This window comes from Myotis myotis, unplaced genomic scaffold (assembly GCF_014108235.1).
Source record: "Myotis myotis isolate mMyoMyo1 unplaced genomic scaffold, mMyoMyo1.p scaffold_m19_p_15, whole genome shotgun sequence".
Classification (NCBI taxonomy): Eukaryota; Metazoa; Chordata; class Mammalia; order Chiroptera; family Vespertilionidae; genus Myotis; species Myotis myotis.
The window spans coordinates 36,002,237-36,014,586 of record NW_023416319.1 but is presented as its reverse complement, the minus strand read 5'-3'; the positions used below and the strand labels follow the sequence as shown (position 1 = coordinate 36,014,586).

Below are 12,350 nucleotides of genomic sequence, written 5' to 3'. Positions count from 1 at the left end.
TGGTTTCCATAATCTGCCAGTCCATTTTTAAAAAGGCCGCCAATTGACAGTGCTGCTTTGTTGTTCTTCCCAGCTCTACCCTAGGGCTCCTGTTGCTGATCTCAAATGGAGGAGGTGCTTTGAGAGAGAGAGAACAGAATGTCAGAGAGTCCAGCAGGGTACCAACAGTTTGTGGGCAACAACGTGACTGTGTGATTCACATCTCTAATGAGAGAACTTGTTATTTCTGTCTAGATCCACCTTGTTATAAGGATAATATCAATAACGTAATTTTAATTGCCTGGATGCTTTGACGCTGGCTTGAAAACTTTTAGCATTGAGTTACTGGTCAGCTGTATTTGAGTAGAACAAAACTAATAACATTTAAATCAAGATACTAGATAATGACTTGTCATTTAAAGCTAATGTTTTAGGCATTATGGGAAGAATGATAACTCAACTATGTATATTTATATTGTCACTAAAATATTCAGCTTGATTCTTTTGCTGACAACCTTAAATGACCTGGTGCTGGTTCATTTGTATATTGTTTCTAATAGTGAAACCCTTTAAAAAGATGACTTGTATAAGGCCATACTTGAAGTTAAAAACAGATGAATAGATTTCAGATTTTGCCTTTAGGACATGACATGGTTGTCAAGGAGCAAATTTTACCATGGATTAATTTATTTTGGTGTTCTGTTATTATTTAATTACTAATGATTTATTACTTAAGAACTTGTGTTTTTTCATACATTTAAATCAAGGAATTTTTATTCCATCTTTAGAACATGTAGGAGGGAAATTTGGTAACATTAATATTATAAGAGCATAACATGGACCTTCCTTTTAATCTATAATTCTAGGAGGACATAGACAGCCTAAACCCAGTTCTCAGGGACAATCCACAACTTCAGGAAGAAGTGAAAATTTGGGTAAAGGAACAAAAGGTTCAGGAGATTTTTATGCAAGGTAACTGTTTTAAAGTTTTCTCTGTGTGGAAGTTTTGTTTTATTATTATTTTTTAAAATATATTTTTATTGATTTCAGAGAGGAAGGGATAGGGAGAGAGACATAGAAACATCAATGATGAGAGAGAATCCTGGATCAGTTGCCTCCTACACACTCCTCCCTAGGGATCAAGCCCGTGCAACCTGGGCATGTTCCCTGACTGGGAATCGAACTGATGACCTGGTTCACAGGTCAACGCTCAACCACTGAGCCATGCCGGCTGGGTTTGTTTTGTTTTTAAACTGAACATTTTCTCATGTTAGGTTTTGGTTGTTTCAGTTATGTGCAATATAAATAGAAAGCCCAGTCTAATATTTTGAGTTATATACAGTCCAGGAAAAATAATAGCAAAATCATAATAATTTTAATAGAAAGTTGATAATTTCACCAGTTAACCAATTTGAGATAGCTGCCTGGCATGAAATTATCGCCACACAGATGTTTTGTTGATAGGAAAAATTTCCATATTTACAGAATGCTTTAGGTGTGTCCTTCCTGGAAAAGGAAGCATTGTTTGCAGTAGAGGGTTGCCCAAAGCCACAATTGATTTCCTTTGAAGAATGCTGTTGGTATCTGATAAAAGTGGTCTATTTCAGTTTGCTTTCCTCAGTGATTACTACAACACTAGTCTTAGTTTTTTCTTTCTTTTTTTTCCCCCTAGAAACAAGTTTGTCTACAACATGTGACTTTTAAATCAGTGGGGTTTTATAATTCTTAGTGATTTCTTTTTCTGTCATTAATATCATTATGTAAATGTAAAGCTTTTTGTATAATTAAATTAAAATAGGGACAATGTGACATGAAGTATTGATATTAGGTCTAATTTTTATAAAAAGGAATTTTGTGGTCAAATTTCCATATTTATCTCAGTTCTCAACTTCAATGCCATTTAAGTATTAAGAGAGATAATCCCAAAGTTGTGGCTGTTTTGCTTTGTGTAGGTATGGCAACAGATCATCTGCTTACTAAATTCTTAAGCTAAATACTTTTTAAACTTTTAATATGAATAATTTGAAACATAAACAGTATTATAATATTTCAGTGAACTTCTATGTTCTTATATCCAAGCCCCAGGAATTATAAAACCATGTCAGATTCTGTCACATCCATACTCCTGTTTACTTTTATAAAATTTCAGACATCACCACATCCTATCTGTTTTTAAAGACATCACATCATTATTATATTGGGGAAAGAAGCTTCCTTAATATCAAGTACTGAATACTTGGGTTAAAATTTTCATTCATCTCATAAATGTCTTAAATTATTTTTAACAGGATTGATTGAAAATCAGGCGATCAAAAAAAGTCCACAAATTGATTGGTTGTTATGTCCTGTCTTACCTTTTTTCTTCTAAGTTATTCAATGGAGAAACCAGGTTAATATTTTTTAATAACCTTTCTTCCTTATCATGTTCTTAGAGGTGAAAATATTAAGGCAGTGCCCTAGCCAGTGCGGCTTAGTTGTTTGAGCCTTATCCCTTGCACCAAAAGATTGCTGGTTTGATTCCTGGTCAGGGCACTAATACAGGTCAATGCTTCTCTCTCACATTGATGATTCCCTCTCTCCCCCTTCCTCTTGCTCATAAATCAATTTTTAAAACATAATATTTATAAAAAATAAAAAGTGAGGCTAACTCAAAATTGTTTGGTTGTGGGAACAAGTAGTTAAGATGATGTGCTAATGGGAATTGAAAATTGGTCATTATTTAGAGTTATTCTAAAGTACACTGGTACCTGTGAATTGGAGAAATTTTTATCTCCATTATACAGGTTCAGGATGAAGCAAAAGTAGGTTTGTCCATAAGGAAAATAATACAATTTATACTAATAATAGCCTAGGTGGCGTCATGCCCTCACACTGGCACAAGGTGGCCGCACGCACAGCGTAGCCTGGCGGCCACTCTGTGCAATGAGGCCTGGGAGTCCCGCGGCTCTGCGTGGCACGGAGGAGCCTGGTCCTGGCATCTCCGCCGCCTTGCGCGGAGGAGATGGGTTGCAGCAGGGGAGGGCAGTTGTGGGCGATCAAGCCGGCAGGGGAGGGCAGTTGTGGGTCATCAGGCCAGCAGAGGGGGGCAGTTGGGGGCCATGAGGCCGGCAGGGGAGCAGTTAGGTATCGATCAGGCTGTGAGGGGAGTGGTTAGGGGGCAATCAGGCTGGCAGGCAAAAGCAGTTAGGGGCAATCAGGCAGGCAGGCAGTTAGGCGAGCAGTTAGGAGCTAGCGGTCCCAGATTGTGAGAGGGGTGTCCTACTGCCCGTCACATGGTGGGATCAGGCCTAAACCGGCAGTCGGACATCCCTCAAGGGGTCCCAGATTGGAGAGGGTGCAGGCTGGGCTGAGGGACAAGCGCCCCCCCCCCGTGCACAAATTTTGTGCACTGGGCCTCTAGTAATTAATAAATAACAATTTGGATTTCATATGCTCAAAATATAACCTACTTTTGCCCCACCCTGTATATTCTGTGGATTGACTTGTTTTAATAGGCCTACTTATATATAGACATGGTATATCTATATGTAGATAACCTTTTTAAGAAGTGAATTTAATCCAAAAGTATGCCATATTTCTTTATAGAGCATTTTAGTGCCATATTTATAAATTCACTAGACAATCTCTACATGTTTTAAGATTTTTGGCACGTTTTCCTAGCTATCACAGAGAAATCAAAATTTATAGTTTCTTATAGTAAAGTGTGGTAACTAGGAGACTGAGGCAACAAGTTCCACATTACCCTTTCCATTTTAGCCATGTAGTTAATGTACCCCAACCTTGTTAAGTAGCTTTGTAACCTTACTACTTTCTAGACCACTATAATTTTACATTTTGTACAATCCTCTTATTAACTTATGTGGCCCAGAGACATTCTTTCTGACTTAGTTACTTTATTTCCATTGAGTTAGAAAGTATTTGTGTCTAGGAGAGTGTGTTTAATAACTTGATAATGATCTGTCTTTTATATATACTTACTTATATCCAAGTGAGTAGTACCCATTTGTGTCATAACTCATGTTTTTCCTAAAAGATAGTTTTTAAATGAAAATGTCTCCATTTAAGATATCCCTATTTCTTGGGTTATTCTTTATTTTTATTTGTGTTTTTTTGTTGTTGTTTTTGGTTTTGGTTTTTTTAGGTCCTTATTCCTTAAATGGATACAGAGTGAGAGTATATAGACAAGACTCTGCCACCCAGTGGTTTACTGGCATAATTACTCATCATGATCTCTTCACTCGCACCATGATCGTTATGAATGATCAGGTAAATAGTACAACTAATATTTTTGGAAACAGATATATACAATTCAAATTTTCATTGTTCCCCAAAAATGGATCAATAGGCTGACACTATGTAATTTTCATCTGTTATTTTAGTCATATAATCCCAATAAATTTAAATATATTGATGTTACATAGAGGTCTCTTTAGGTCACAGGGAGATAATGATGCCAAAGTTATTTCAACACTGATAAAATCAGTCTGTTAAATAGAGAAATCAGACTCTTTTAATTGGTTAGTGTGGGGTGTTTTTTAATGCTTAGTTCAGCAGAATATTTTGTAAAGTCAGCTTTCCCATCTCTCCAGGAATAAAAATATTTCCCAAATGTTTTCTCTTCCGTTATGAAAACTTTTAATATATGCTGTAGTTCTTTTCACATGAAATTTCAGAGTTGGTATGCTCCCTTAAGTTTTATGGTGAGTATTAAGGATACAAATTTCAAATGGAATTTTTAAATAGCAGTCTGCTGAATAATCTCAGAGGAGAAGGCTAGAGTGGGTGGGAAGAGATCAACCAAAGAACTTGTATGCATATATGAATAACCCATGGACACAGACAATAAAGTTGTGAAGAAGGAGGAGTGGGGGGGGGAGAGGGGTGGGATTTAGGAGGGGTCAGTGGGGGGGAAAGGGAACATATGTAATACTTTCAACAATAAATATTTTAAATAAGTAAATAGCAGTCTGAAAGTCTTAATTTCAGATCTTTTAAAGCTGTAGTTTGTTTTCTTGAAAAAAATAGATATTTACACCATCTTACCTGTATGAGTTGTAGAGGGTAACTGAATTAATGAGAGCCCCTTTATAAACAATTTGAATGCTTTGGTTAAAATTTTGTGAAAATACTATTATTTAAATGGTATTTTTTTCCTGTAAAGGTGATGAACTTGCACCTCTCAGTGAAGAACAAAATTGCCTTTAGGTTTTTTAAAAATTATTTCTTTAACCTATCTTTTAAATTTATATTTACTTATTTATTTACACTTTTGTCCTTTTCCTCTAAGCTCTATCTTCTTAGTTTTATTTTATACCTTTTTTTTAAATTATTTTATGACTTGGCATCATACTCATTTGTTTTTCAAGGTGTACTTGCAATAGATATATTTGTTTTTTTAATTCTTGGCTAGCAGATACAATAGTAGATCTCAGAAGAAGGTTGAAATAATTTTCTCTATGATGATTAAAATTAGCTTATTGTAAATATAGCAGTATCTTATAAATTAAGAATTCCAAACTGATTTCTAGACATTTCTACTCATTGACGAATGTGCCTAAATAACACATCTATCTGACTGGATTTAATTTTTGTTCTTTTTTTGTGTCATGGATTAGGTACTAGAACCACAGAATGTCGATCCTTCTATGGTTCAAATGACCTTTCTAGATGATGTTGTTCACTCTTTGTTAAAAGGTGAAAATATTGGCATTACATCACGACGAAGGTCTCGTGCTAGTCAAAATAGCAACGCTGTTCACGTATGTATGTTGTTAGTTCTGGATTATTGTAAAAAATTTTCCCTTAGATTACTTAGGATCAGGTAGTAAACAAGTCATTGTTAATTGGTGTATTTTTTTTTTTTTAGGGTCATTATACACGTGCCCAGGCAAATAGTCCCAGACCAACAATGAACTCGCAAGCTGCTGTACCAAAACAAAATACACACCAGCAACAAAGAAATATTCGTTCAAATAAGAGGAAGGGCTCAGATAGCAGCATACCAGATGAAGAGAAGATGAAGGAGGAAAAATATGATTATATAGGGCGAGGAGGTAGGAGGACCTGCTTTTGGGGGGTGGGGGGGGTGCGGGATGAGAACAAATAAAAATACATTTAAACTATACTTATTTAATATCAGTATAAAAAATAAAACCTCTTTTTTTTAATCTTGCAGAAAATCCTAAAGGTAAAAACAAACAGTTGGTGAACAAAAGAAGGAAACCTGAGGAGGATGAAAAGAAGCTAAATATGAAAAGACTACGAACCGACAATGTTTCAGACTTTTCTGAAAACAGTGACTCAGAAAATTCAAATAAGAGGATAATAAATAATTCCTTAGAGCAGAAACCAGAGAATGAGTTGAAAAATAAAAACACTTCGAAGATAAATGGAGAAGAAGGAAAATTCCAAAATAATGAGAAAACAGGAGAGGAGACACTCATAGATAGCCAGCCTCCCTGGGATCAAATACAAGGAGATAAAAAACATGAAGAAGTGGAGAAGCAGAAGTTTGTTGACTCTCAGCTTCAAGAAAAAATGATTATCCATTCATCAGAACAGACCACACTTTCTGATCATAATCCTAATGATTTACTTCTTCAGGAAAATACGGAAAAAATACATACAGTGGAATTGCCAAAGGAGCAGTTTGTATCCAGACCATCCACACCAAAATGTGTTATTGATATTACAAATGACACTAATTCTGAAAAGGTGGTTCAGGAAAATTCAAATACCTTTGGCCTTCAGACACTTCAGAAAATGGATTCTAATGTTAGTGATTCAAAACATTCTATTGTAAATGCAAAATATTTGGAAGCATCAAAACAAGATTCTGACCATAGCTGGATCAGTGATATAGTTAAAGTAGATTTAACCCAATCAAATGTTAAGAATGCTCCTTTAGGAAATGATCATTTGAATATGGAAAAAGAAAAAAATCAGTATGCCTCTTACACGTCTTCTGTAAGTTCAGGTTCTGTGATGGATGATAAGCTGCGTAAGCGAAGTCCGCCTCCAGAGATTATAAAATCTAAACTTAATGCTTCAGTAGATGGTCACAAGACAAAATCCAATCCCTCACCTGAAGTTGTTAAACCTAAAATTACCCATTCTCCTGATTCTGTTAAGTCTAAGGCTACTTATGTCAACAGCCATACCACTGGTGAAAGAAGACTGGCAAATAAGATAGAACATGAGTTATCAAGATGCAGTTTTCATCCAGTTCCTACTCGAGGCAGTACATTGGAAACTACGAAGAGCCCTCTTATTATTGATAAAAATGAGCATTTCACAGTTTATAGAGATCCTGCACTTATTGGGTCAGAAACAGGAGCGAATCACATTTCACCTTTCTTAAACCAGCATCCTTTTTCTCTTCATTCTTCATCTCATAGAACCTGTTTAAATCCAGGTACCCATCACCCTGCCTTAACTCCTGCAACCCACTTATTGGCCGGATCATCCAGTCAAACTCCATTGCCTACCATTAACTCTCACCCTCTGACTAGTGGTCCACATCATTCTGTTCATCACCCTCATTTACTACCTGCTGTGTTACCTGGAGTGCCTACTGCCTCCTTACTTGGTGGCCACCCACGATTAGAGACTGCTCATGCCAGCAGCTTGAGCCACTTAGCACTAGCACACCAACAACAGCAACAGTTGTTACAGCACCAGTCACCTCATCTTCTTGGACAAGCCCATCCTTCTGCTTCATATAGTCAGCTTGGTCTTTATCCAATTATTTGGCAATATCCAAATGGAACACATGCATACTCAGGACTTGGTCTGCCTTCTTCCAAGTGGGTTCACCCAGAAAATGCAGTTAATGCTGAATCTTCATTAAGAAGGGTAAGTTATATTGTAGTTAGCCACATATCCATATACATAGTAATCTAGATATGTACAAGTGCTTTTTAAATAGTTCATTAATTTTCTAGATTTCTTATATAATGTATTAACATTTTTAAAGTTATTTTTCTAATTATAATGAAACTTTCCAATTACAGTATCTAGAGCCATGAAATCTGAAATCTCGAAGCCTATTTGTTTTTTAGGAAGCCAATTTAAAGTAAAACTTCTTAGATTGTTTCTAATATATGTATTATGAAGACTATCTTCAATAATTAATTATGGTATATATTCATAATTGTTTGACTAAGCTAAATTCCTGTAAGTGGAGTTTCTGGATTAAAAATTATATATAGTTGTTAGGATTTTTATATATATTATCCAATTATTCTTAAAAGACAAATTGTTCTATTCCCCATCTGTATACGTTACATTGATGCTATATTACAAGTTATGACTCTAATTTCCTTGTTCTCTAAAGGGAGCCAAAGTTAAAGGGTCCTTATATTTGGCAGTAAAGTTGGGGCTTAGATTCGTTCTACCTAATAGAGTATTGCAGAAGATAATAGTATAATGATTTTATTCTTTCATGGACTATGTGGCTTCTCTATCCAAATTCATTTTTATACTAAGAAATTGTTGAGGGCATTACCAGCCCCTATGTAAAAAATGGGGGAGTGGGAGTCCCTGTTAAATTTCAGGAGACAACTAGTCCTTAGGGCAGCCCAGGATGCTCTTCAGCAATACTCCAGAATTTTTTTTAACTCTTTCTATCTAGCTATCTTCTTCCGTACTTAGTGGTAAAAAGACAACATTAAATTTACCAACCTAGCCATTAACAACAGTGTACAGTAGTACTATTAAGTATATTCACATTATTGTGCAACAGACCTCTATAATTTTTTCATCTTGCAAAACTGAAATTCTATACCCATTAAACATTAATTTTCCTCCCCTTCACTATTTCCCCAGTCCTTTGCAACTACTTTTCTACTCTCTGTTTCTATGATTCAGACTGCTTTAGATAGATGCTTCATTTGATTGGAATCATGCAGTATTTGACCTTTTGTGGCTTCTTTTTTCACATAACGTAATCTTAAAGTTAGTTCATCCATGTTGTTAGCATGTAACAGGATTTCCCTTTGTAAGCTGCATTAAATTTTTTTTTAATCCTCCCAAGGACATTGTTCCATTGATTTTTTTTTTTTTTTTTTTTTTTAGAGAGTGGAAGAGGTAGGGAAAGACAGAGAGAGAGAGTAACATTGATGTGAGAGAAACACATCGATTGGTTGCCTCCTGCACGTGCCCTGACCAGGGCCCTGGGCTAGGGAAGAGCCTGCAACCAAGGTATGTGCCCTTGACTGGAATCGAACCCGGGACCCTTTGGTCCACAGGTTGACACTCTATCCACTGAGCCAAACTAGCTAGGGTTCTATTTTATTTTTATACCACAGTTTTATACCATTATGTCCACGGATTTTTGGGTTACATCCACTCCTTGCTTATTATGAATAATGCTGCACTGGACATGGGTATTTTTGACACCTTTCTCAAGTGGCCAAAATCCACAATAGATATGTTAGGGTAGGAATTTGGAAGACAACAATAGTGCCCTCCTTTACTTTAGGGATAATACTGCTTACATAGAGCCATGTCAACACCAGTAGGTGCAAATATAGTGTTCCTCTTGCCAAAAGTTTGTTATAGAAACTGTAAATTCTATATAGCAATGATGACATTAGCCTGTGGCCATGAGTCCTTTCTTTTTTTTCTCTCTCTCTTCCTTCCTCCCTTCCTCCCTTCCTTCCTTCCTTCCTTCCTCCCTCCCTCCCTCTTTCTGTCTTTCTTTCTTTCTTTCTTTCTTTCTTTCTTTCTTTCTTTCTTTCTTTCTTTCTTTCTGTCTTTCTGTCTTTCTGTCTTTCTGTCTTTCTGTCTTTCTGTCTTTCTGTCTTTCTTCTCTTTTTGCAAATCACAGGAGAGTTTATTGGGTCCTTGATGGAGGCAGGTATCATGCGCTTAGCCCAGGGGTGGGCAAACTTTTTGACTCGAGGGCCACAATGGGTTCTTAAACTGGACCGGAGGGCCGGAACAAAAGCATGGATGGAGTGTTTGTGTGAACTAATATAAATTCAAAGTAATCATTACATAAAAGGGTACGGTCTTTTTTTTTTTTTTTTTTTTTTTTTTAGTTTTATTCATTTCAAACGGGCTGGATCCGGCCCGCGGGCCGTAGTTTGCCCACGGCTGGCTTAGCCAAACCTAGCTGCCAGGAGTTGGTTTTCATGGCATGCTCCTCACTGCAGCATGTTTCTTTAACAAGCCCCTCTCAATTCAAATCACCTCTTCTTCGCGCACCTTGCCCATCCCATTATAAGTAACATGCTCTCAGTTACAACCTTTGCCACCAATCTGGAGGTGCTGGTATTCAGTGTTCTCGTCCATGGCAGTTATATGCACCCGTGGCCATTTAGTTGAAAAACACCAGTAAATGTTAGGTGCTTACAGATTCTCAACAATAAAGGCCCTAGTTAGAATCATTGTTGTCTCCAATAGCTGTCTTGTCTCCTATCTCTGCACAGCTAAATGTCTCAAGTGACTTGTGGTCTTTGGCCACGAATCCTTTCTTAATCCCCTAAATTGTGATAGTTGACAGTGGTGGTAAGGGGAATCAAGATAAGCAGTGCGAATTATAGTTTTAACAGTTTCAAAGGATATTTCTTGTGGTTTATTCCCATTATAAACATCAGTTCCTTTTGGCTCCAGTTTTATATGAGCTTCAGCCTTTAATGAAGTTACCAGTGAACTGCACAGTTTATTCTTGAACATCCCTATATTTGATACTGGCAGGATCTCAATTCTAAAAGTATTGTACTTACATTGATCATAAGTTTCCCATTCCTATTCCATTGAACTTGGAGTAGGTGGAATCTTTCTAGAATGCGTACATTACTTAGTCAAACTCAATGAAAAGTCATTAATCACTTCAGTATACTGTTTGCCAGCCCTGGCAGGGTACATGCATGAGGCAACCAGCCGATGTGTCTCCGTCACATTGATGTTTCTCTCCTCTCTCCCTTTCTCCCTCCTCCCCTCCCTCCCTAAAAAAAAAAATAAAAAATAAAAAATCAATGGAAAAAATATCTTCACTCTTTGAGTGAGGATTAACTATACATATTTACCAGAATTGAAAGCAGCCCTGATGACCCAAGTGCCCAATACATCCACATTTTTTACACTGACCCTTTACTCTAATATGCCTTGAATGTAGCTGCAACTGATTGGGTAGAAGAACCAAGAGATTATTCTCCCATAACTTCCAAACCCTTGAAAACAAATATGTGTAACTGTTTAGAAATGGCTTGAGTAGGAGCATCTCTCAGTGTGTGTACTAGAAAACTTAACACTAATGTTTGTAAGGGCATAAAATGTTTTATTAACTGGTCATAAACTTGTTATATTAAAAATGAGCATATCAGATTTTCATTTATTATGTAAAACATTTTGAGCAAAAGTGAAGACATCTTAAACCTAGTATTGTAAATTAAAGTGGAGAAACAATTAGGTAATACATTTTAATGTTATAGTAAAAAAACTTATCATTTCCATAATTGATTGCAACTTGAGATTTCTGAATCTTGGAGAACTGAGGCCTTTAAACATTTGAATATTTATGTGCATGTGTAATAAATATGTGTGTATTTTCTCTTATGAGGTTTATGATTTATAATTATACTAGAGACCCAGTGCACGAATTCGTGCACAGGTGGGGTCCCTCAGGGTGGCCTGTGGAGATCAGGCCCCAGCTCACACCCCCAGCCTCGAAGCCCTGCAGCCCTGCCTGGCAACCTGCCTTGGCCTGGCGCCACCCCCTCAACTGCTTCACCATCCCGCCTGTGGGACAATCGATCAGGGACAGGCCCCACGCCAGGCTCCCTCAGTGCCTGGGAGCTGAGATGATCAGTTGGAGCCGGGACCGGGGCCAGGACCACCACTGGTCACCATCTGCGGGGTGATCAGGCCTCTGCTCACACCCGAATTGGCCTGGCTCCGCCCACTCATCTGCTCCACCATCCTGCTGTGGTCCCACTCTCCTCAGCGCCCATTTAGGCCAGCAGTGCCTCCACTGCCACCTGCTGCCGGTGCTGCGTCACTGACGCCCGCCATGTTCCCCGCCGTCCCGTGGTGGTCAGCGCAAATCATAGTGAGTGGTCAAACGAATGCCTGAGGGGACAATTTGCATATTAGGCTTTTATTATATAGGATAATATTTTTTTTAATATATTTTATTGATTTTTACAGAGAGGAAAGGAGAGCGATAGTTAGAAACATCGATGAGAGAGAAACATCGATCAGCTGCCTCCAGCACACCCCCTACTGGGGATGTGCCCACAACCAAGGCACATGCCCTTGACTGGAATCGAACCTGGGACCCTTCAGTTCGCAGGCCGACGCTCTATCCACTGAGCTAAACCAGTTAGGGCTAGGATAATATTTTTTAATCGAAGTAATTTGATAGC

At 37.6% G+C, this 12,350-nt stretch overlaps 1 protein-coding gene across 14 annotated transcripts in view; it reads left to right on the top strand.

Annotated features, from left to right (window-relative positions):
- The window catches only part of JMJD1C (jumonji domain containing 1C), a 252,566-nt gene that overhangs the window by 195,324 nt on the left and 44,892 nt on the right, over positions 1–12,350 (top strand). For 12 of the 14 annotated variants that reach the window (XR_004972207.1, XM_036336855.1, XM_036336854.1 and 9 more), the window contains 5 exons: positions 846–951; positions 4,121–4,245; positions 5,595–5,738; positions 5,846–6,032; positions 6,155–7,833. Coding sequence is in view for 13 of the 14 variants with exons in the window: in XM_036336854.1 (XP_036192747.1) it covers positions 846–951; positions 4,121–4,245; positions 5,595–5,738; positions 5,846–6,032; positions 6,155–7,833 (2,241 nt within the window). In the remaining variant the exon portion in view is untranslated. Of the gene's footprint in view, positions 1–845; positions 952–4,120; positions 4,246–5,594; positions 5,743–5,845; positions 6,033–6,154; positions 7,834–12,350 lie in introns of those variants that run through there. The other 2 variants (XM_036336859.1, XM_036336860.1) reach the window with 2 other exon arrangements.